The sequence below is a fragment of the Protobothrops mucrosquamatus genome, unplaced genomic scaffold, assembly GCF_001527695.2.
Source record: "Protobothrops mucrosquamatus isolate PMUCROS unplaced genomic scaffold, P.Mucros_1.0 scaffold_159, whole genome shotgun sequence".
Classification (NCBI taxonomy): Eukaryota; Metazoa; Chordata; class Lepidosauria; order Squamata; family Viperidae; genus Protobothrops; species Protobothrops mucrosquamatus.
The window spans coordinates 345,388-371,844 of record NW_015386235.1 but is presented as its reverse complement, the minus strand read 5'-3'; the positions used below and the strand labels follow the sequence as shown (position 1 = coordinate 371,844).

Below are 26,457 nucleotides of genomic sequence, written 5' to 3'. Positions count from 1 at the left end.
CCTGAGAATTCAGTATTGTCCCACCCACTTGCTGTCCAACAGGTCATTCTGTGGGTGGAATACATTAAAAATTATGTCTTAAAATAATGCTAAGCTTTATGACTATATTTAGGTTCCCCCCCCCCCGAATTCTAACCTATTGCTCAAAGAAATCAAATCCAGTCTTCAGAATACTTAGCCTGAGAGCAATAAGGAACATAAATGCATTTCAGAAAGGAGAAAACTACAGAGTCATATCATCTGCCACTTGGAAAATGAAGGGTCACCATGGAAACTGTTTTTGTTGAATTGCTTTTATTGAAGGGAGGCACCCAAGATACAGGAAAGCAAGTAAAAGGAAAGATTTCTTATCCGTCCCCCTGCTGTTTCTACCAATATGCTGCTGGAGTCCTTTGAATGAAGTTAGTAATTGTACATCATTCAAATGTTGATTGCGTACAAATCCAAATTAATATTATAGCGTACTAGCTTTTAAATGAGGTTGCTTGAAGTAGCAGGCAACAAGCAGGTTCAGATTATAATGTTCAAGAATGTCAAAAGCAAATCTGCAAAGCAGCAATATCTCAGTAAGAGTTGACATGGATTTTAATCACATGTAACCCATCATTTGGAAGAAATGAGAGCATCTTCCAAGCTAACCAAGGAAGGAAGTCATTGAACAATCAAGAATTTCCCATCTAAAGTGGTACTTTGATCTCACCCTTTCATTTTTTTAGCAATATAGCAAGAAAAAATATGGATTAAAAAGAATACGATTAGCCAAATTGGTGTCTTCCCTTCTTTCTGTTTGTGCAGTGATAGAACACATCCACACACACATACGTGGTCTCTTGATTTCTAACCTGAGGCCTTTAACCACTATACCAAACTGGCTGTCTAAGCTCTCTTAGTGTAAGATATTTTTCTTAAGTGGAATTTGCTTTTCTATAATTTAAAATTCTATTCCATGTCAGTGTCAATTTAGACCTCCTGATTTCAGACTGACTCTGGGTGGCTCACAGTAAAACAAGGTAAAGTTGTTGTTGTTTTTTTAAAAAAACAATAACATAAAAACAGAAAAAGAAAGCAAGATCACTATCACATTATTTTGAATTACTTCTGAAGCTTCTACATTGTACATTGATGTCAATTAGCAAATCTTAGTTTCTGCTTACAAAATTGTCAGATTTGTCACCATTATGTTGGCCATTGAGTCCCAGAGCAATTACATGAAATACACTTTGTGAAATGAGACTGAATTTTTACAGTTTATGTGGGTTGTTCACAAGGACTTACATCCAGATAGTTAGTATATATTTGATTTGCCATAAAATATGAGTTCTCCAATACTTGTTTCTCCAGTTCTGTGAAAGTGGATAATCCATTTTATAGAACTTGATGTTGTTTTTCCATTTGTATCCTGGGGCTAATGTTCATGTTTCAATTAAATTCTGATTGGCTGGCTGTATGGTAATAATGATACTTTCACAAATACTGTCTAAATGGGCTGCATGTGCCATGGCTGTATTTAAACAGCTGTGTAGCTGATTTCAATGAAGTTAATTTTAAACTATTGCAAATTAAACTAGAGAATAAGCTATTCCAGTAATCTTTTTGATGTAGAGTTAAGTGACTAAAATATACCAATTTTATTTTCTTTAACTTTGAATGAACAAGAAACCTTAAAAACAATGGAGATCCAGAATACACCTTTATTTGGTGGGATTAGGGCAGTATTTCTCAGCCTTGGTAACTTTAACATGTGTGAACTTTAACTCACAGAATTCCCCAGCCAGCATGTTCAATGCTGGTGGGAGAATTCTGAAAACTGAAGCCCACACATCTCAAAGTTGGCAAGATTGAGAACACTGAGTTAGAGCAACATGGAGAAAATGTAAAATAATATATATCTATAGTTAGGAAAGAAGCAGCATAGAGCTCACTATTCATCTGTCTTATAGACAGCAGAGAGTGGGAGAGGGGATATAAAAAGGACAGGCTTTATATAGACAAAATGGATGGAGCCATGGATCAGAGAGTATGTAACTTAGGCATAACCAAGTTGTAACTTGCAAGGAAATGCATCACCACGTATGAAGACAGAAATCTGTAACATACCATCTCCCTGAGAAATTTTCCATTTGCTACTTGTCCGTATTTTTGAAAGCAGAAGTAAACATCCAAGACACAAATTGGCCACTGTGTGATTTTCTTCCTTGTAGTGTCACTGTCAAAGCAAGAATATACAGTATTTGCAGCGTTGACAGTCACATTTATATATATGAAATATCTTCATAGTGCTGAGCATCATTTTCCCCAATTCCTGGTCTATAAATCAGCATTGGAATCAAACCGAATGCGATGATTCCATTTCACACATTGTGCTAAATAAATATGAAGTGGCAGGGGATCCATATCTGTGGTAAGATACTGTATTAATAGAGACAATATTTTGGAAAAAGATAAAGGGGATCAGTAATTTTCAGTATTTATTTTAATTATAGCCCCTTTCTCTAAAGTCCATTTCTTACCAGTGAAGTTACAAATGCACAATTATGAAAATTTAAATATCTTTAGCAGTAAAGGTTATTTTTAAGTAGAGTTTGACATGCATTTTGATTATGCAGCAACATTACTAACATACAGCAGTCACCACTTCCTTTAAACAAAGGCCTTATGCCTTTGAATATGACAAGGTTGTGTAGTGTTGTCTCTTGCTTCTTATATTTGGAGAATTAGCAAGATTCTGGGGAAAAAGCTCCATGTGATGCATATAAGAATCGGCATTGCAAAGGTTTTTACACTAGCATTACGGAAATAGCCCTCTGATAACAAGGCAGCACAAGCTACCAGCTGAGGAGAAAAATACTTGCTTGGGAAATTAGAATGAAATATAACGGCTGAACTGAAAAATCACCTTGTAAAACAATTTTTTGTGACCATGGGAAGTGGTACTGTATTAAATAGCATCTTATTGTTTTGCTTATTGGTATTCTTTTCTGAATTAAGATATAACTCTGGCAAGAATAATTAAATGCATACTTACTTACGTTTTGTGTGTGTATACATATTTACACACACACACACATCTGTGTTTTTATTTTGTTTTTTGTATTTTATGGATTTTAGTTGTTTTATTGTAAGCCAGCTAGAGTAAATGTGAGGTGAGCAGCTGTACTTATCAAGTAAGTAAGTGTGCAAACAAGCACATATTATGATTCTTTAGGCTATTATTGTTGGATTGCAGTTAATGTTGAGAACCAGTATTCTTTCCAAGCCTATAATGACTCCTATAGTATGAATAGCTGCAGTTATCTGAGTTTGGATGGAAGGGATTGTTCAATTGATTAGTTCAATCAAATCCAAAATCAAACCTTTCTCTTTTCTTCTTTTTTGCAGCAATCTTAGGCAGAAAAGAAGAGGGATTCGTGTACAACCAAGGCTGTGCTATTCACACAGATCATAGTTTAGTCTTACCTCCAAAACAGCCCATGACTTCAAATGCACAAAAAATGCACACATTCTGTTTCCTTCTGGCATCCAAAGGTTATGCATATCTCATTTCAAGATTATGATTGCATTTCTAAGTCTTTTTATTAGGCATGACTATAGAAAGTTACAGTACTCCGATATTTATGCTTCTCTTAGCAGCACTACTGAAAACTTCTAAAAAAACTGGAAAAGCTTATGTAAATACTGGATTTAAAACAAGTAACACCATCAGATCTAGTCTTCTCACAGTGAAGACGGATGCCAAAGGTTCAGAATGTGTGAAAGCTTCGTTGTTGTTGTTTTTTAAAGAAAATATAGTTAGCAGTATTCCTTCCTCTGAAGCCTTCTCTGTCCCTTCTCAGTCATGCTTCGCATTTTCTAAAATCTGCACTCGAACGTAATCACTGAAGGCAGAGAGGGAGTAATTGCAGTAAAATTAACCTCTGACTTTTTTTCCCCTAACAATAGCTCTGATAAAACTACTCATCAGCAGGTTTCCTGCTTACCTTGACGCAGTGCAAACCCTTTGCCATGTCGCTTTTTAAAAACACATTATTTGTCTGCATCAGAGTCTTTGTTTTTCTTTTAGTTGTATAATATATTGCATTATATTTTAAGTTGCAAAGATGCGTCAGTACTAAATAATAATAGAATAGAATAGAATAGAATAGAATAGAATAGAATAGAATAGAATAGAATAGAATAGAGCTGGAAGGGACCTTGGAGGTCTTCTAGTCCAGTCCCCTGCTCAAGCAGGAGAACCTATACCATCTCAGACAGGTGATTGTCTAGTCTCTTCTTAAAAATCTCCAGTGGTGGAGTGTCCACGATTTCTGGAGGCAAGTCACTGTTGATTGTCCTCACTGTCAGGAAGTTTCTCCTTAATACCAGGTTGCTTCTCTCTTTGATCAATTTCCAACCATTGTTTCTCGTCCCTCTTCCTTATGGCAGCCCCCCCAGATACTGGAATACTGCTATCATGTCTCCCCTATTTCTTCTTTTCTTTAGACTAGCCAAACTCAAGTCCCGTAGCCGTTCTTCATATGTTTTAGTCTCCAGGCCTTTGATCATCTTAGTTGCTCTTCTCTGAATTTTTTCCAAACTCTCAACAACTTTTTTGTGATATGGTGACCCAAAATTGGCTGCAGTATTCCAGGTGTGGTCTTACTAGGGTTTTATAAAGCGGTACTAATATTTTGTGTGATTTTGATTCTATGCCTCTGATTGTATTAGCTTTTTTGGTTGCTGCTGCACACTGCTGGCTCATAGTCAAGTGATCGTCCACTAGGACTCCAAGGTCCATCTGACAGTTACTGTTTTTAAGCCAGGTCTCGCCCAATCTGTATTTGTACCTTTGGTTTTTCCTGTAAGATTTTGCTTTTCTCCACATTGGAACTCATTTTGTTGGATAGGGCCCATTGTTCAAGTTTGTCTAGATCTTTTTGGATCCTGAGTTTGTCTTCTGGGGTGTTGGCTACTCCTGTCAGTTTGGTATTATCTGCAAATTTGATGAGCTCCCCTTCAATTCCCTCATCTAAGTCATTTATGAAGATATTGAAGAGTACTGGGCCTAAGACGGAACCTTGTGGTACCCTACTGCTTACTTCTCTCCATGTGGATTTCTAGAACCTATGACCTAGGAACTGATTTGAGGACTGGGCAATGTGGCAAAAGAGGAACTGCTTTGTGTAGTGGTGAACCTGCTGGATTAGAAACTAGGAGAGTGAGTTTTAGTCCCACTTTAGGCATGAAACCCAGTTCCTTGACTTTGGGCCAATCACTCTCTCTCAGCTCAGCCAACTTCACCAGGTTGTTGCTGTGTGGGAAAATAGGAAACAGAAGTATTAGGTATGAGTTGTCCAAAAACATAATTTTAAAAAATCAGCATTAGCATCATTGAACTGTCAATATAAGAAAATAAGAATTAAAAAACCAATAAAATTTGTTTAAAAAAAGAAGAAAAGAAAATATGGAATGCATGGATTTGGGGAAACTTTAAAACTAAGATAACCCATGAGACCTAATTTCTGAATGAGTGTGTTTGTAATTGTGCTACTTCTTTACCTTTTGAAGATTGTGCAGCTAGATGGTTTATATGAACTTCAGTAATAATTCAAAATCTGGAAAATCCCAGATCAAACCTCTTTGTTTGGCCTTTCTTTTCCATCTAAAGGATTTTTCTTCCTTTGTTTCATCAACTTCTATTCTCTTCTCAGTTCTGGACTTTTTCCCAGGACTGATGCTTTCTTGTCTATCCTTCATTAAGATTGGGGACATTGGTGCAATAGGAATTGAGAGAAGGACAAATAGGGAAGGCAAACATGCACTCCTTTTAGTCCCTCAAGTGATTTATTTTGTGAAATCAGAGTGTCCCTAATGAGGCCAACTCTTCTTTTGACCTATGATATTCTTCCCACTGGAAAATGATAGACCTACCCAGAGGCTACTCCAGAGAGAGGAGAGATTATTTGTTCACTGTTGTAATAAAAAAGTAATGCGCTCCTGTCCATATTGTGCCATTAATATAGAATTTAATTTGAAACATTGCATGCCTATACTGTATATGTCCTGTGTGTGGTTATGAATAGGTCAGTTATGCAGGATAGTGCATCTTTTGAAAGCCAATTCTATTGGAGTGGATCCAACTGATGGAAAACAGTGGGAAAAGAAAGAAGGGTTTAATATTACAAAGTTTCTAGTTACCTGTTGCTATTTCCTGATGCTCTAAATGAGAAGAGTCACGAAATATCTCATATTGTTTCATGGTGTTGAGGCAGGGAATAGGATATGTGCTGGCAGAGTTACTGAATCTTATTAGTCAATTTGTAGTAGAAACAAATTAATCTATTATGAGAGATGCTGACCCTTTCTGTGGAATCACATTTCTGTCAATTGCAATTCAAGAGCTAGAAAAGAGAATTTGGCTTCCACCTGCCAGTCAAAACTGTAAGTCTCCTATGTCAGGGATCCCATCCTGTGGGCCCGGCCCATTAGTGGGCCGCAAGGGGGTTGCAACCAGGCCGTGGACACGGCTGGCGAGCACGTGTGTATGCACGCACATCCTCACTTGCTTGAGCAGCGGGCAAGCATGCTCCATTTGTGTGAGCGGCAGGCGTGCGTCCATGCCGCTTGTAAAATAGAGCTGCATGCGTGCATGTGCGCTTGCCGGCTGCTCGCACAGAACTTTTGCCTCTTTTCTCTCCCCCCCCTCCCGCCAGTCTGCAAAGCCAGAAACGTTGGGGAACTCTGTCCTATGTGACATAATTATACAAGTCTCTAGTGCTGTTTTAGATCCTGAGTTGTTCCAGTAATTATTAGTTAAGGTGAGAAAGATTCACAACTCATCCTCTTAAACCTATGCATCTTAAAACAAGCAAAATGATTATTCCAAGATGGCATGTTTCTTTCTAGTACTATAAATATATACTGCCTTGATTTTTTTTCTTTTTTAAGTGAAGAACAGTTAGTAAGCTGTTGGCCAATCAGTGTCTTCCTCCAATCAGTTATTTGGCCTTTGCCAAGGCCATAGGCCTTGTGCCATCAGCACAAGCGGAGAAAGGTGTGTGTGTGTGTCATACTGAAAGTGTTTGAGTGGAGTTTAAAGCCACAATACAGGTAATCCTCAACTTAGGACCATGATTGAGCTCAAAATGTACAGTATGTTGCTAAGTGAGACATTTGTTAAGTGAGTTTTGCCCCAGTTTATGACCTTTCATGCCACAGTTGTTAAGTGAATCATTGCAGTTGTTAAGTTAGTGACGTAGTTGTTAAAGTGAATCTGGCTTCCCCATTGACTTCGCTTGTCAGAAGGTCACAAAAGGTGATCACATGACCCCCGGGACACTGCAACCGTTATAAATATGAGTCAGCTGACATGTGTCTGAATTTTGATCACATGACCATGGGGGTGCTGCAAGGATCATAAGTGTGAAAAATGGTCATACATCACATTTTTCAGTGTCATAACTTTGAAGAGTCACTAAATGAACTGTTATAAGTCGAGGGACTAGCTGTATTCTTCAGTAATAATGTTTATGAATCCCTTTAACAAGAATCAAGTGTAATTGGAAATCTAAGTGCTCCATAGAAATTATACCAGGGAGGCAAAGGCTTAGCAAGCATTCTACCTCTTAACTGTATAGGCAGTGATGTTCTGGGATGCCAGTGCAAAGCTGGTCTGCAGTTAACTTAAATTGCCTTTGTCTCTTTCTTTTTAGCTGACATTATCTCTACAGTAGAATTCAACCACACAGGAGAATTACTAGCGACAGGGGACAAGGGGGGTCGTGTTGTAATATTTCAACGTGAGCAGGAGGTAAGTGCTGGTGAATTCAAAAATGCCCATTTTTATCCTTTTAAAAGAAGTTTCCTGCTGTTTCCTAATCTTTGTGTGTCACTCTTTACCCTGCTTCTATCGCAGCACACAGAAAATTGGAAAAAAAAAAAAGGCCATTAAGATCAATCCAGCAGCTTCTTTCTTAAAGAACACCATACAAATGTTGGATTTTCTTGAATCCTTTTGCATCTTGGAACAATGATTACTGGCAGAGGATTTCATTCTGCTGCTGAAATGTCATAAATACAAGGAGAATTTAGTTGTAATGCTTTTAAAGTCTGGTTTGTTTTTAATTAGCAGGATCCCTACTCTTCCCAAACTGGTATAACATAAAGAAACAATAATATACCAAGCTTTGTTATAGTTTCTATTGATGGGGTGCATTGTGCTCCTGAATGATGCTCTGGATCTATGCCAACATATAAGAAAAACTAAATATGCAAATAAAATAAAGCAGATTTTAATAATCTTTTCCATATTAGTAAATATTATATTTTGATTGGTGTAGTGGTTAAGGTGCTAGACTAAAAATGAGAAACTGTGAGTTTTAGTTCTACCTTAAGTACTGCTCTGCAGATACAAACCAGATTTCTGATTTCAGTATAGCCAGATAGTACCATTCAGAAGTGCTTCAATACCATGTTCTTGCTCCTTTGAAAAAAAAAGTCAGATATGAGTCATTTGGTTCATTTTGCTGCTATATTTCTATTACTCTGTTATTTATTTAAGCCTTTAACATATACAAAGTGCAAAGTAAGAAAGAACAGCTACAGAGTAAAAACATGGAAAGTTTTTAGTGACATTATCTCCCATTCCCCTCCATTTATTGCCCAATACTAGCCTAAATATAGAAGGATTTTGCTAATATCTTCTTCAGTCCTTTCATTTATTATTTTTTATTGGTCCCCCCCCCAACACTTTTATTAGAAACTGTATTCCAGATATTTAAGTTTACCTTGCTGTGTGAAATTATTTATTACATTAAATGTGTGGTTAGTTTGTAAATTAGAACTGGGTACTTTCTGTGGGAGAGAATTTTGCACACCAGTCAAGTTGGATTTGTTCTTTGAAGTGAGTGATTGTTGCTTCATGCCAACTTGTCTTTAAGTTGAGTGACAGGGAGACCTTGATGCATTCTTGAATCAAAATGAAACAAAGATGCTCTTCCTACTTCCTGTCATTGGTGGAACATGGAAAGTGACACAGGAGGAGAAGGCATTGTGCAAGAAATAGCTCTGCTTTGGTACCCAAACTGCACTGTGTCACCGTAATCAGACATTTTTCCTCTCTTTTAACAATCTTCAGAGAACAAAAGAATCAATTGAAAATTGGCTAGCGCTGGCACGTCTAAGAATCTCTTTATGTTTCTTTCCCACTCCCGCAGAGCAAAAATCAGCCCCATCGCAGGGGAGAATATAATGTTTACAGCACATTCCAGAGCCATGAACCTGAGTTCGATTACCTGAAGAGCTTAGAGATAGAGGAAAAGATCAATAAAATACGATGGCTCCCACAGCAGAATGCAGCCTATTTCCTTCTCTCCACCAATGGTATGTTATAACAACAGGTACCTTTTTGCTTTCCAGCCAAAATACCCTGCTTTGATAGGTTGTGATCATTCATACTTGTAATCTCTCTATAGGACAAGTATTTATTGCTCTATTTGATCCAGAGAGAGCAACAGAAGAGCAATTATGGTGGAGATATCCCTAATGTTGAATTTTCTCTCTTCCTGTCTGTAATATGTCTTAACATGCCCCAAGCGTATTTCTCAGATCATTTACAAGGTAAAGAAAGACAGAGCCTCACAACAATATCATCAGGTGGCTTCCTCAGCCTGGTATCTTCTGATATGTTGAGTGTAATTCCACAATCTTGGACTCAGAGATCGCCCCAACTCTTCTGGAAAACACCAGGCCAGGGTAGTAGATGAGAACTGAGTTGGCAGGCTGAAATTTCTCAAACTGCCTGCACATAACATGGTGTTCTGCTCAGAAGGAAGAATACATGCTCTTGCTACTTGATTTGACATTTACGTCATGCCTGAAGGTGTTACTTTTGGAAGATAAAGTATTTCTACTCCCGAGTCTTTAATGTCCTGACAGAGCAGTGGACCACAGGAAATCCTGATTTAGTTAGGGATTTTTAAGTTGTTGCAATACCAACTTCAGTTGCATGGGGCAAAGGATTCTGTGTCAGGAAGTAACTTCAGAGAGTTAAAGCATTGTCCAGTCTGAGCCCAGTCTGAAATGCTAGCTCAGGAGAATATCTGTAGTTAAGAAATACAGTATTTGGGAGTAAAGAGGACTTCTCAACAGATGGTCAGGTTTTTTTTTATTTGTACTGAGTTCCTGCCTTTATACAGCTCTGTGATCACACATTAATGATCACACATATTAATGAAACAAGGGAGTATTGATGAATCAAAGGTAGTGATAGTTCTGCTCTATCCTACACTGATGAGGTCACATTTAGAACTCTATGTCCACAATTCTGGTTACCACACTGTAAAAAAGATGCTGTAACCCTAGAAAGAGTGCAGAGAAGAGCAACAAAGATGATAAGGGGTTTAGAGGCTAAATTCTCTGAAAAACAGCAGAAGGAACTAGGTATGTTTACTTAACCATGAAGAGAAGGCTGAGGGAGACTTGATAGGAGTCTTCCAATACTTGAAGGGCTGCCAAAGGGAAGAGAGCATTAGTTTATTTTCCATAGCACCCGTAGCTTGTCAGAGGAAGATCCAACCTGGAAATAAGGAGGAATTTCCTGACCATGAGAACTATTAAGCAGTGGAATAGCTTGCCTCCTGGGAATTGAAGTCCACACATATTAAAGTGGCTAATGAGGCTGAAAAACATTGTCCTAGGCCAGCGGTTCTCAACCTATGAGTCGCGACCCCATTTGGGGTCGATCGACCATTTCACGGGGGTCGCCAAGCAAGGCTGTCCACCATTTTTCCCCCTTTTCTGGCAGGTGCCTTACCTCCCTTGAGCTGGGCCAGCTGGTGGTCGGCCTGCTCCGTCTCTGCCGCTTGCCAGCTACGCCTCGGCTGGCGCAGGGGGCAGAACCACGCATGCGTGGCGCTTCCAGGCAGGGAAAGTCCTCGACTTACGACCGGTTGGGTAGTCCTCGACTTACGACCGGTTTAGTCCTCGACTTAACAACCGGTTTAGTCCTTGACTTACGACCGGTTGGGGGTCGCGGCATTAAAAAGGTTGAGAACCACTGTCCTAGGCTGTCCACTGCCTAACAACATATCTTATAACTCCTATCCCAGCATCGTCTCTTCTACCTTGTTTTCTTCAGCCTCCGGGAGCCAGGCTGTTCCACTACTGAATAGTTTTCTCTATCAGAAAATTCCTCCTTATTTCCAGGTTTGATCTTCCTCTAACCAGCTTACTATTGCTTCTTGCCCTACTTTCAGGTGCTGTGTAGAATGAATTGATACCCTTTTCCCTCTGGCAGCCCTTGTTCTTGTTCAGGATTTAGTACCTACGAATTTAGTGCCTTATTGTTTGAAATATGGGTGGGTGTGGGGGAATTTTATGCTACTTATGTTCCTTGGTTGCTGATTTGCATGTTACCTATAAAATCTGATGCTGGTTATGATCAGAGATCAACTATCGAAGAAGGATAGTTGAGACAGATGTACCTAGAGGTTTGTCTGCACAGTAGGAATTCTTGTCTACTTGGATCCTGCAACGCTTAAGTATTGGAGAAGATATAGTAACACAACATCAAACTGTGGTAAACAAACATTGAATTTGAAAGTTCTTACTATTTTACAAATGATCTAGGCTTTGTGGTGGATAGGGAACAAAATCAGATAGAATTAAGACTGCCCCCCCCAATGATGCATTCCATGACAATTAAGTTTATTATATTAATTCACTACTTAATATGCAAAATACATGTCATCTATAGTAGTATCCTATAGTAGGACGAGAAAAGGAAATGCAAGCTATCTTAAGCCAAATGGACTAAGACTTTTAATTTTACCCCCTTTAATTAATTAGTTGGTTGGCTACTTCAGTAGTTTGTCTTTCCTCCTAATATGGGAGTTTGTATGTGCAAACAGACACAAACATATAGGTACACATGCATATATAAATTCTTTGTGCAACAAAACTAGGACTTCTACTTCATTGGCTCATTATATGAGATTGAATGGTTATGTCATTGATGCTGGATTCCAGTATGGATCTGGCAATAAAATATGGATATTTTCTCTAGAAAGACTCATAGGGAGAAGAGATCTTTAAAATGTTACCTTCGGCAATAAAAGAAAAATAATGATTTTTCAGAAGATTTTAATTCATAGCATATTCTTCTAATTACAATGAACCAAATTTTGAGTATGCCATTTTCTAGCATTATCTTGTGACGTGTATTCATTTCATTGTCAATTTGAAAACAAGGAATCTTGTCAATTTTAATGGTCACTAAATTGCACAGATTCCTCTAAAAACTCTACATTGTCTACTGAGCATCTAATAAAAAAACCTAATAAAGTGGGTCTGATTAACAATAGAGATCTCTGTTAAGATAAGACAAATAATTTTGGTTTTAAAATGTGGGCGTGGTTTTATTATAGGGTAAAATGGAAAAACACGGGTTTGCCAATAACCTGGTGGAAAAAAAAATCTTCAACAGCAGAAAAATGCTGATCAATTTGTTCCTAAATATGAATCTTTCCGGCTTCTCTATTCTCAGCCTTCTTGTGGTCAATTTATTACAAGTACAGTGATTGGAGACAACTTATCTTTGATAACTCTAATGCAGGGGTGTCAAACTGCCGGCCCATGGGCCGGATGCATCGTAACCAAACCGCGCCCACCCCATTGCCGGCAATGGCAAAAAAGCCGCGATACGTCACGACTCGTCACGTGACGTTGCACGTTTGACACCCCTGCTCTAATGTAAGAAAATCACTTGCACACTCTAATTTTGTCTTGATTCAGCTTCAAATTGTATCAGGTTTAATATACCTAATGCAGTGACGGAATACTTAGTAAGGGTTTTTTAATCTCTTGATTGTGCTGGAAAGACCATGGCAGAATTATCTCCTATTTTGTGTATATATGTATTTGTGTAGGTCTTCTTTCAGTTTTCATTTCCTAAGCATTATCTTAGATTATGTTCACATAACTGTCACTAGGATCCAGTGTTGTTATCAGGATGGATGGTGCTTTAAGATGAATGTGACTTAATTACTACAGAGGAAAGGGGTCTAATTATCTTTCATCGTCAACTTACTCTGTGTTGGAGAATTTACCCTATTGATCATTGTAATAAAATTCTGAGAGTTATTAAACTCATTTGAGGGGAAGACTCACTGAAACACAATGAAGATTAATTATATAGCCTAATGTTCTGTTAATTGAGTTTTTAAATAGTTTTTTTTTAATTCATAGGAGAATTAGTTTGCAGTTCCAGAAAGTGTTTTCATATGCTGGGAAGACCTCCAAATAGCTGAGACGTTACTGCTATCAGTAAATGTTCTTTAATATTCTTTTCCAAAAACACAGTACGGGAAAATTTAACTTTTATCAGGATAAGTTAATACAGTGGAATCTATGGGAGTCAGCTGCAATCCTTAAGTGAAAAACAGGGATAGGAGAAATGAAGATGAATAAGATTGTCTTTAAAACTTGTGGGAACAATGACAAACTGCTGATAGAATACCCACCAGGAGGGAGAAATGAAAACACCATTATTCAGAATAAAAGCCGCATGTTCCTGAGGCTCTTTTTCCTACAGGACTTTGTGGCACACAATAAACAGAATGACAGCAAAATGATGAAGCCAATGGAAATATTCACCTGCCAGGCAAGCTGGCAATTGTGGAATTTAACATGGATTCACAGTCAATGATAAAATGTCAGGTTTTATTCCTATCACTGGGGTTGAAACTGACTTTTGAGTAAATTGCCAGCACGATTGGGTTCCTTTTTCATGCATACATTGCTACCCTTTGTACTTGTAGTGTAATACGTTGCAATCAAAGCTTGGCTAGAGCAGTTAGACCTCATGTAACTCAAAATTGCTTTTATGGAGTATTGTGTGTGCTGGCTTTCAGTCTAAATTGTTTCCTCCTCTTAGACCAAAGTAAAGTTAATTTAGCTTGACATATCCAACGTACAGGGTGCTCAGTTTTAGCACCCATTTTGTAATCAGAACTCTTGTTCATGCAGATCTGCATTTACAGTCTACAACTTCAAAACTTGATTTGAAATTTTCAGAAATGAGATGGAAGGAGAAAGCAGGCCATGAATTTTTTTTCAATCAAATGTCAGTTATAACTGGAGGGGGCTTCAGAAGGATTCTGGAAGGCTACAGAAGAAGTCGTCAAGGGATATATACAACTCAATGGCCACACTTCCCCTTTTCTTCATCTGTATGTTCAGTATTTATTTTCTGTTTTAAGGTGATAATGAGACAATCTGTAAATAGGACATGAATGCCACAGAATCTGAAGATCGTGCACTATCTTAGTTTGGAGAGAGTCTCTTACTGTTCTTTTTTGTTTTAACCAAGCAACAAAGTATGTTCAATTATCTGTACTGTATTCTATGAAAAGTTATAGCCAAATAACCAGAAAAAGGAAGCACAACTTGCTTAGGTTGATATCAGGTAGCTTTCCTTCATGTGATTGTAGCCAACGAGCATGAGTGTTTGGAGAGCCAATCAGATCACAGTAGGATCCAGTTGTTGATGTCATGTATTGAAGCTGAGAGGAGGACATTTGTCAGTGTGTTATGTGATCGCTATCAAGTTGGTTGGTTTTTTTTGTGTTCTTTCATTTAGTGAGCTTGTAAAACATAATAAAATTAAAGTAATGGTGCAAAGAGTTGACTGGTCGCCCAGAAAGCGATGTAAAATAGTATTATTAAGTGAACAAGGCTACAGTTATAAAGAAATTAGAAGAAAAATTGGTGGAAACTTAACTAAAGGTGGCATTTCTACTGTACACTTTTCCCAAAAGGTTTCCACAATTTTGGCCACTACTGTACTTGAAGAGGTCTCTGGGCTTCAGCCTCTTAAGAGATTGCTTAATTAATGTGATCCAATAGATCAGTGTTTCTCAAATTTGGTAACTTTAAGATATCTGGGCTTCAATTCCCAGAATTTCTTCCAGCATACTGGCTTGGAATTCTGGGGATTGGAGTTCATATATCATAAAGTTGCCAACTTTAAAAAAACACGGCAATTGACAAAGGTTCAGTTACACATTTCTCATTTTCCCATAGTCTTTGGTTCTCTTAAGACTCTTCATCTGCGTTCTCCCATATAGAAGATGGTAGCAGTGATAAAATAACTAAAAAGGTCACTGTTGATGAACTGTGCAAGTGATAAGTAACAATAAATCCTAACTGTTACAAAATGCATAATCATTCAGTAAATCAGTGAAGCATTCTGATTTTCTTCCAGATAAAACTGTGAAACTATGGAAAGTCAGTGAACGAGATAAAAGACCAGAGGGCTACAATCTCAAAGATGAAGATGGACGCCTCCGAGACCCCGCCACAATTACCACACTACGGGTATAGCATATAAGACTTTCCTACTTTCTTCCTGCTAAAATAGAGAATTGTAACATTTTATTCCTGGTTGTATGGATCAGTGGTATCTGATCTGATTTAGTCTCAATGTTTTAGGTGCCAAGAATTTATTCTATTTGGATGTAGCAGTTGATGTAACTTGACACTGATGTCACTCCATCATTCCCGCCTCAGTTAGAGAAGGTGGTTTTAGTTGTGCAGTAACTGCCTGGTTGAGGCACTGAGTATTTTACCTTGGGAAAACTTCTGTTTTGAAAGGCAACATTTATATCCTTAAAAGAAGACATAAAAGAAGACATAAAAGACTTGCACTTGATTTAATGTACTTATTTTACTCCAACAGAAAGATCAGGCTTGGCTACACATAATAAAAGAATCTGGGTAAGTGGGAGCAATTTCCAGCTCAATAAGATGAAGAGTGCGCCATTTATTGCTAGGGTGAACAATTTGTTTGCTATAGTTCCTGAATGCTCAAGAGATTTGAATGGCCTGCTTTAGATGTCAGCAACTGACCCATAGATATCCATGGGGGAGGGCAAGCAACTGTGGCCATTTGTGTCAAGACATCATCACACAAATGGCACCAGGACACATTTGACATCATTTTGATAGCTCTGAGCTTCAAATAGAGGCCTTGTTGAAGAAAGGCAACTAAGGCCATTGAGCAGCATTTTATATCTTATTGTAAAGGTAAAAACATAGAATATGGCAGTTTTCTTTGCTTATTCAAGTTCCATCAGACATATGTTTATCAGGGCATGATGGCTCAGAGGTAAAAGATGCTGAGCTTGTCAACTGGAAAGCTGACAGCTCGAGTTTGACACCCGAGCACCACAGGGTGTGCTCCCGTTCCTTTCCCCAGCTTCTACCTACCTAGCAGTTCAAAAGCATGCAAATGCGAGTAGATAAATAGGTACCACTTCTGTGGGAAAGTAACAGTGTTCTGTGTGCCTTTGGCCTATAGCCATGCTGTCCACATGACTTCGGACAGTGCTGGGTTCCTTGGCCGAGAAACGGAGATGAGCACTGCACCCTAGAGTAAGACACAATTGGACAGGGAAATCTTTACCTTTACCTTATGTTTATCACCCAGTTAGCATACCATAAGACTTTCGGGCCCAATCAAAGGAACTGCTATGTTGTTTTTCTTTTGAAAGAATTAAGAAATATATGTACTTAGATCTGGATGCTTACTTACTAGAGTTCTGAAGCTTCAGCAGTAGTTTCGTCCTTAAGTTCAGAAAACCCAAGCTTCATATGCTGAAGCTCTTTCATTTTTGTTCAGAATGCTGAGATATATTTTCTTTTTCCCTCCAACTGTCTAAAATGGTTGTCTTAATATTATCATTAATCCATTCTATAGTAATATGGTTCTTCAATATTAATTTTGAACAGTTTTAAACATAGTGACTGTAATTACTCTCACTTAAATTTACAGCTTCTGGTTTTATTAGTATCAGGCCAACAAGGTCATTTAATAACCCCAGAGAGCTAATTAATTCTAACTAAGAAACAAATGCCTTCCATATTGCATTGTCCCTTCTTGCTGGTAGGCACAATGTTGAAGACTGAGAAAATGCTTTCACTTTTCTATACAATATGTTTATTGTCATTTTGGGTGCACCATGTAGAAGCCTGCATTTTCACTGAGAGGTGCCTTTTAAAATGATTTCTCAAAGCTCTTCTATTAGTTAAATTGGTTTATGTCAGTAGAGCAGCCTGTTTTTATCTTGATGCATTTTCCTTAAAAACACTATGAAATAGATGTTACTCAGTGTTGCCTTCCTCCGTGTCTTAGGACATTAGACAGACATGGATTGAGTATTAGGAGAGAGCTTGCGTCTTTTGTTTTTGCAGGGCCCAAGCAGAAATTTTCCAAATAACAAAGGTTCGGGTGGTGTTACCGTAGTGGCACCTCATAATGAAATCTTCCATTAATAGTTCGAACCAGTGTTTCTCAACTTGGCAACTTTATGATGAATGGACTTTAACTCCCAGAATTCCCAGTTCTGTTAAAAATTAGTAGCCAATACTCTTGCTTATCATTAATTCCTTATTGCATTTCTTACCCCTAGGGTAGTATAATCCATAATCAAAATACATATATACATATATTACTGTATTATGTAGGAAGTCTCCATTCTAAGGAAGGATTAGGAGAAATGATTACACAGTACAGAGATTGAAGCAAATGAGAAAGAAAGTCAAACTAATCCCCCTTGAGTTTGTTTAGTATAAGAGGCAGCAAAAGGAAACTTTGGCAGGCTTTCAGATCGCTGTTTTTCTACCCTACAATAATAATATTCCAGGAATTCTTGCAGTACCCTATCTTTAAGCATATTGTCAGCCTCGCTAGGTAGACCAGACCAGGAAATCAATTCCACAAGTCGTTCTAAAACTACTTTTATTTATGTTGGCTATTATACAAGAATCTGGCAAGTCTGATTGTGCTATATACTCTCTCCCTTCTTATAGTCACTGGGATATAAGTAGCCACTTCAAGATATTATCTGATTTCTCAGGGCATAAAGAATGTTTGCCTAGATAACAGTTGCTGCATATTTCTGTCAAGGTCATGTTCCTTAACTCTCTATACATTTAAAATGTTGAGCAATAAAAATTATAGTGAGATCAGAGGGAAATGAAATGTGCAATATAAAAACTGTCATAATTACACTGAAGTCTAGATCCCAGTTGTAGTCACCCTAAAACTACCAAGTGCATAATAGATGCTTCCTTGGTGCATGTTACGTTTCATGTTCCCCATAATTTTATTTTATTATTAAAATAAAATTAAACATGTTACTCTTTTAAATTAAATGAAGATCTTTGAAATTAAATGAAAAGTGAGCTGCTGTATTCAGAATGCCATCCTCTAACATAAGATTTACATTAATGAAGATTCTGGGTCCCATATACACCCAGGACATATTTTTAGACCATTAAAATTATAGACTGCCAGAACCCAGGGCTCAGCTTGGAAATCTGTTTACCTGCCTAGAAAAACAGAAACAAACAAACAAAAAAGAGGTAAAGAAGATCTTGGAAGAAAGGAAGGATGATGGGATGCAACCTCACACATTTGCCTTCGGATAGATGAGTATTTTGTGACTTACCAGACCCATCATGGCATAAATTTTCTGTAATATGCTCTCAGAATTCCAAATGTGACATCCCCAGCCACAAAAGATGCAACGAAATCCAACTTTATTTTTAAAATGCGGTCCAGAGTATCTGCAGGTCAAAAGAAGCAGGATGTAGCCACAACTACACAACTGGAAGCTCTTCCTTTTTTTCAACGTGCATTGCACTTCTGTTCATACCAGAATCTTTCTGTTAAGTTTTGGAATGATAAACCAGGAAGCCATGTGTAACCAAGCTGAACTGCTTGATCTGGGCCCAGATAACATTTCACATATCTGATAAATTTTCTGCAGCTGACTAATACAACTACCTACCTGATAGTTTAGAACTTTAGTAATGCAGGTAATGCTGATAAACATACTATAATACAATCCCATCGTGATATAAGTGACTTTTACTGTTTGCAATTTTGTCTCCCAATGCAAGTTATGCAAAAAAAAACAACAGGTGATGTTATTTCTTTACATTTGTAGAATACATTTTTATTCTTCAGGGAATACATAACCCCTACATTAAAACACTTTCAAGAAGCAGTGTACTTTCCAAATGTCAAATTCAATTGCCCTTATTATGTAGCACAGGTATTGTCATTATGTAAAAGTTCTGGGTGTCTTTAAGTTTGTAGTTTCCCATTCTGAAACTTACTAAAAGCAATAAAAAGTTAAGCTTGTTTTATTACTTCACTAATGCCTTTTTATCTGGAACTGATAGTATTATAGAGAAATCTTCTTCCTCAGAGATCAACAACAAAATACCTTGCTTTTTTACAATAACCTCTTGCCTGTTTCTGATGATAATTCCCATCCATTTTCAAATCTGCGCTTTTCCCTAAAGACTTCCATGAAAATAAAGATTTCGGTATTTACAACGAACAGGGAGAGTGAAATTAGGTTGAAGTTCACGAGCGGATTTTTGATATCAAAAGCCTATGCACCATAATTTCAATAGTTTAGAAACACCTCAAACGTGACTTATTTATTTGAACAACTTGATGAAAAGAGGTTCATATTTGCTTAGTTTACATGAAAAGGAGAAGTGGGTATTGCTGTCGTTATTGGGGAATCATCGCGTCAGCCAGTTTTGTGAAACATAAAAAAGACTGTGAAAATACTACTACTTGTTCAAAAACAGTAAAACAATATTCTGAGAAATAAATCACTGTCATAAAAATGTGTGTGTTGTAGTTTTATATGAAATTTTGGTGTAATCAGTTTTGGATATAAGCTCTTCATCCTGTCATCTAAAGGGGAGGGAAAAGAAGTAAAAAATAAATCTGCTGGGATAAGGATTTTCTGTTCCCAATAATGGGTTTTAGTCTAAATTTCCTTCTTACTGTTTACAGCTGGAAGAAAAAAATATGTAAAGCTAGGTTGTCTAAGCAACAAAATGATTTTTAAGACTCTCAGAAGTACACAGAGTCATTTTAGAAGGACACCATGTCCTGGATTCAGAGTGTACTGTTTCTGAGCGTGTTGCCAGTGAGGGCATTGATAGCAAAACATTTATTGGTTGAAAATGGACCTACACTCCAAGCTGAAAACGCTTAATTTTTTTTAGTTAAGATTCCTCTTATTTACTGGGTATAAACCCTGCTGAGCTCAGAGGTGGGATACGTGAGAGTTCACTGCAAGGAGAGGGACATAGTACAAATTTATGAAAGATGAATGATTGTAAAAAGGATGAGTGGGTATAGCAAAGCATACGATAATATTTGTCTTGCAAAAATTAAAATTGTTTCATGAACAATCCCCAATGTATTACTCTGTTTAAGTTAAAAATACAGAAAAATAGGGAGGGACTTTTGGGAACAAATGTCTTCCTTATTGTCTGGCGTCTTTCTCTATGCAAATTTTCTACATAGGAGTGCAGGCATTGCTATTTTGGAATTCCTGGTTAACCAAAAGGGGGAAGGCCTGATGAGCACAGTAAAACACACAAATTTGCAAGAATTCTAAATAATTTTCAGCAGTGTTCCTTCTTTTGTTTTCTTGAAGCTTAGCTTCTTCTAATGAGTTTTGATAAATCTGAAAATATGCCTATTGCTTTGCAACCTTTTAGTTGTAACAATAGCAGCTGAGCCCCGCCAAATTATCCATTGGATCTTTTCCCACTATTCAATTCAATTGCTTTCCACCCACCTTTTAGCTGGCTGAAAACTGTATCAGCATGAAACTGCTGATCCACACCCTGCTTCTATTGCTTCTCTTTCAAGTTACAGCAATCAGTTGACTTCCCTCTAAAGTAATTGGTAGCAAAACAAAACAGATTTTATACATCCCAAGGCTGCCCTTGGAAGGAATTGGAAGAAGGGAGAAAATACTATCTGAAGTCAGATGATGAGTTTAATCTGTTTCATTCATGAGCTGAGAATGAGAGTTAGAGGCAACATCACGAGGATACCTCAGAAAAAAGATGCCTCTGGGGCACCTTTATTCCACAGGGAAAGGTCTTGTTTGGTTTGGCAAAACACAGAGAGAAAGGTAACTCAGCTCACTCTTCATAGGAAAAGTGGTTTGTACAATATTTTCTGGAGGCAAGAGGCCAGTCAATGCGGACAATTGTTTTTTTCCCCAAAACCAGAAGAAAAATACTGCTTTTCTTGGAAGTAGTTGAAGTATTTAGTTGTTTGAGACAAGACTCACTAGCAATAAGAGCCATGGGGTCATCTTCAGAACCATGTAAGATATTTTTGTCTTTGCGATTAGTATTATACCATCAGTGTGCAGAATATATCCCTGCCCTGTGAAGCTTGCTAGCTATGTTATAGAGAGAGGAAACCACCATAACAGAAGAGGATGGGAAGACAAATTAAGGAAGGAAAAAAACAAAGAGACATTTGATGTAGACAAGTTCTCCAAAGCAGGATTAGGCAATCAGTTGGACTCCAATTCCCATCAGGCCCAACTATTATGGCCACCATTCCAAGTATATGAAGGCTGTTGTTCAAAATATCTTCAGGGCCTTAGATTGCTTACTGCTGCTATGAAGAGGTGATACTAGACATCACAGACATAGATTGATGCATGCTCATCCAATTATTGTGCTTCCCCACTCTTGACTTTTATTGATATTTCTAAATACAGTTTTCATTATTCCTTTGTAGTGCAACTCCTATATGAAACCTTTTCTATTATGGGAGTTTGATTTAATATAACTGGAGTCTTGAAACAATCCAATGACTGTGGTTTCATCTATTCTGCAGGATGTTGCAAGAAATAATTAGCACAAACAACATCTAGGATTGAAATCTCTTTCAAAGGGAAATGTTTTGATTTTGATCTTGCCTGCTGCAAAACAAGCTTCGACTAAAACACTGATGGGAGTACTTTCTTCACACTTTTAATAACCTTTAAAAGTGTTAGAAGAGAAGGTTTTTTTAAATGTCTCCCTAGAGTACTTTGCACAGCAAGATACTTTCGCTTTCCTTTGAGGAACCAAAAAGGGGGAGACTTACGGAGCAAAACAGCTTCTGCATCTAGTGGCAGAAAATCTGATTTTCGAAGGCCATGAAAAAACAGCAGTCTGCATTTCTTATGCTTTTTGAACATTATTCCAATGGGAAAGCATAGTTTCTAAAAATAGCAGTTGAGTATATATGTGTGTATATAAATCAGCTGACCCCTGTAAAATGTTAGTTGTTTTGAAGCTTATACCTTTGGGAGCCTGCCTTAGACAATTTAAAACAATTCTGTATAAATTTTGAGCCTATACAGAATTGGATCCGCCTTATATATTATTTTTACTGGACCTCAAAAATTTAGAGATCAAGTGATGCCATCCCAGGGAAGGCCTGTCTTTGAGTACCCCACAAGATGGTGTTTTGCCAATACTGGTGCATCTTCCCTGATGATTTCAGTGATCAACCAAGTCTTTAATAATGAAAGCAATATGTGAAGTATCCTGGTCTCCTGTTGTTTCAAAGCTTTGAATCAAGAACAAATCCTTCTATCTCACTCAATAGCTAATTGGCAGTTTCTTCAAGGAAGATGTAACATGTGCATGGCTGGTGTCCCACCTGGCACCTGGCTGTCACATCTGGCACCAACTGCAGTTTTAAGCCCCAGGATAGCTCCATATGGTGTGGATTATAGTAGTTCAAATGTAAGATAAACAGTGGGCAAACATCAAAAACCAGGCTATCTTTTTCCTGTAAAGCCCATAGAACAGTGATGGTGAACCTTTTAGAGATCGAGTGCCCAAAAACTGGCCCCGCCCCCACTCCACCCCCCTGTCCCGCCCCCACTCTGCTTCCCCATCCCCTGCCCTGCTTGCCCACAGGACCACTCACCGCCTCCAGGACCCGCCGCAGATCGCGCAGGCAGCCCAGCAGCGCTATGGCGGCCACACCCTCTGCCCGCGCCCTGCAGCATCAACTGCATGATGGGGTGTGAGGGCAGAGTCTTGTCTACGCTGCCTGGCTGCCATGTCCTTGGCTGCGCTGCTCCATGTGGGCCACCCTCGAGGGTGACTCCTTCAGGGGGCTGCTGGAGAGGGGGTTGCGGGGGGAGGCAAGGCTGGGGCAACGGCACGTGTGCCCACAGAGAGGGCTCTGAGTGCCGCCTCTTGCACCCATGCTATAGGTTCGCCACCACTGCCATAGAAGATATCCAGTTAAAACTGGCAGTAACTACTCTTAGTCACAGAACTCACAGTCCTGCTAAGAATCAAAGAGAGCATGCCCAACCAATATACAAGCGAGTGTGACTCCACTTAGTCCAGGATGCTCCTCTGTTCCCCTGTCTGGTAAGTGCACATGTGCAACATCTCTGTCAAGATTCAGTCATCAGTTATTATGACTCATAATTGCATCCATATAGTGGCAAAAAACTGTACAAGTTCCACAGCCGTTATGGAGCAGCTGAGTCAAGTGTCATCAGCATATTGAGATGTCTGGCACCAAAATCCTAATGATCATCCCCCTCATTTGATTGAAAATAGCATTAGGAACAGAATAGTGACTGGTGGCATCCCATCATGTAGCTGTCAAAGTAGACGTAGAATCACTATAATTCCCCAAATTTCAACCCAGTCTAGGAGAACATCCAGTGGTATAAAAAGCTTCTATAAACTAATCAGGGTTAACAGTTATGTGTTAACTGTTACCTGAGGAGGTTATCTGAGAATGCAACCATGGTAGACTTTATCCTGAAGCCAACTTTGAACTAGACTGAAAGGGGTGAGATGATCTCTCTCCTCTGTAGTTGCACATACAGTATACCATCTCTCCAATCTCCTATCCAAGGATGGTAAGTTAGCATAATCCTCCAATTCTTTTGTCTTAAATCTTGTTTAATTCAATGCGCCGTGCCTTGAGTCAGGAGCTGATAGAAGGCAAACAAGCATTCTGCCCTATATCTAGCTACTTGTAACTTGGAGTAACATAGTTGGTCATTATCAGTCTGGAGTTTTGAACCTGACAGAGGGCAACCTAAATTCTAGTTTTCGTTGCTGCTCACGGATTTTGCCCAAGGAGACATGTTCTAATGTAAAGGTCTGATATTTTAATGTTTTAAATTTATGTATGTCAAAAAAATAAAGAGTTGCTACTGAATAGTGCATGCAATGCCCTCTTGCTGTCAGCCCAGAGCATTGTGAGCACTGTTAATCACATGAATGCTCAATAAGAAAATTCTACTGAAATACATAGCTCAGACGAAAACTGGAGAGACAGGATATTAGTTGTACTAGTGCCACTGCATTCACACCAGAGCTTCAAGGCAGAACATTTTTTGGGGACAAATGGTCTTTTAATAAAAAGCTTGACTTTTAACAAAAGCCAAGTAGGAGAGGCAGTATTGCATGGCCTTAACCTGAGGAGAGTAACTTAATTTTAGGTGATGTCCAGAACCTACTGGATAATTTGAGAATTAGTAAACAAAATGATGAGAATGAAAAAAATAGTAGTATGTACAGTATTTGTAAATGGAAGTTTGCCAAGGAGGTTAAAAACATTTATATTTGACATCAAAAAGATACTGAAGAAATTGGAACATTTTTAGTTTGTGAAATAGTTTAAAAAGTAATGGCAACATAATATATGAATATTGTTTACATTTTTCAGGATCATGCAAATAGTATAATGGATGACTGGAAGATGGCCAGTATAATCAAAGTCAATCATTATTCAGTGGTACCTTGGTACTCATCGCTAATTGGTTCTGGGAGGCACAATTGGCACCAAAAATGATGAGTACCAAACAATTTTTTCCCATAAGGAATAATGTAGTGAGTCACAAGACAGCTAATACCGAAACATTCTAGCTCAGGGGTGTCAAACTCAATTTCATTGAGGGCCGCATCAGCATTGCGGTTGCCCTCAGGAGGCCGGGTGGGTGTGGCCAGGGTGGGTGTGGCCTACTGGATGGGTGTGGATGGAGTGGGTGTGGCCTACTGTGTGGGTGTGGCCAGCTCTACATCGTTCGCGTCAAGGGTGCTTGTGGGGATCTGGGCAGGAGTGGGACAGATCTGAGAGTCATAGGTTCGCCACCACTGAGCTAGAATATCATCCATTGAGAGTACTGTGCAAAAATATCTGGCTTGGAAGTCTGTTCTTAAGGAGATATTTTAAAGATGCTTTAGTTATATAGGCATTGGTGAGCAGATATCTAGCATTTAGATTCATTACTGCAAGGATTTAAGCCTTCTCCATGCGAAATTCTGTTTTCTTCCAGCCCTGCCTAATGAGCCTTAGAAAATTCGCAGTCAGCCTTTTGGGTGTAATGAAAGAAATGTCATCTAGCTAGTTATACAGGCAAGCCTTATCAGTCTTGAATCACTGTATGGCTCTTGTAGGTTAGTGCTGTTGTTGGAGCATTGTAACATCAAAAGGTTCAGGATATTGAGATAAAGGTGGGTGTCCACTTTTTGGGACAGCTTGAAGGCACTTGAAAGCAGGGAGCTGGCTTTTAAAGAGAAAGAGAGAGAAATCTCCTGTTAGTTTGCCCGAGTCTTGCAGAAACCTTAGATGCAATACCCATGTCAGGAAAGCTGGCAACATATAAATCATCATCTCAATTTTCTGTGCAATATCAGGTAGTAAAAAAGAAAGTGGGGGCCTAGAGACTCTGGAGGTTGACCAATAGCATGTAACCTTATTAAAAAGTCTTCAGTTTTCCTTTCAAGCAGAATTTGTCCACTATTGAAGCAAGGAGGAACAGGGTTTGCTGCCTGGTGGGAAGACAGAGACGGATGTCCACAGGTTGGGTTTCTGAGCCAGTCATTTCTGTGACATTTACTAACAGAGTTGGATATGACTGACTGCACACCGGGTGCTAAACCACTACTGTAGCAATCAAAGACAACCCATCTAGACTTCTTCTAAAAATGCTCAGTTCTGTAATCTAAAAAAATGGATCTTTTTAGTAGGCTCTGTAAAAGCAGGGGGCTGACGCTAAATATGTTCCTTGAAGGCAACTACATATAGATATCTTCCTGCAAATAGGAAATGCAGTTCCAGAAATCTTATATCCTCGGGACCAATTGCAAGTTCCAGGGGATTCTAGTAGCAGTGTCTCCTAAAAGTTATTTTTCTTATCTGGCTTTGACATATTTGATAACAAATGGCGTGAGCCTTGCAGGAAACTGTGGGTAATTTGTATTTATTATATCAGGACTATTTTGTTAAATTGTATGGGAAATCTTCAGAACTATAGCAAGCTAATGTTTAGCTCTTTGGGTTTCAAAAAGTTTCAAGTAAGACTGACACAAACATGAATTTCCAAACAACCCAAATGGCAATCTTCATAGGGATATGTCAGAGGCCTGCATCTTCTTCCCATGTTACCATTAATTTTGGATAGTTTTAGAAAAGGATTATCAACAGTTATATATCATACATTGATTGTACTCAATCCCTAGAAAAAAGGTGTAGCAGCATTCTTTCTTATCCTTCTTTGCATAAGGAAAAAAAACTAAAATAGGGCTCTTCAAACTTGGCCCTTTTAT

The 26,457-nt window shown here is 38.4% G+C and overlaps 1 protein-coding gene across 1 annotated transcript in view; it reads left to right on the top strand.

The window, feature by feature from the left end:
* The window catches only part of PPP2R2B (protein phosphatase 2 regulatory subunit Bbeta), a 258,761-nt gene that overhangs the window by 178,102 nt on the left and 54,202 nt on the right, over positions 1 to 26,457 (top strand). Inside the window, exons 2-4 of the mRNA XM_015821045.2 lie at positions 7,689 to 7,786; positions 9,192 to 9,357; positions 15,239 to 15,351. Coding sequence (XP_015676531.1) covers positions 7,689 to 7,786; positions 9,192 to 9,357; positions 15,239 to 15,351 — 377 coding nt within the window. The remainder of the gene's footprint in view (positions 1 to 7,688; positions 7,787 to 9,191; positions 9,358 to 15,238; positions 15,352 to 26,457) is intronic.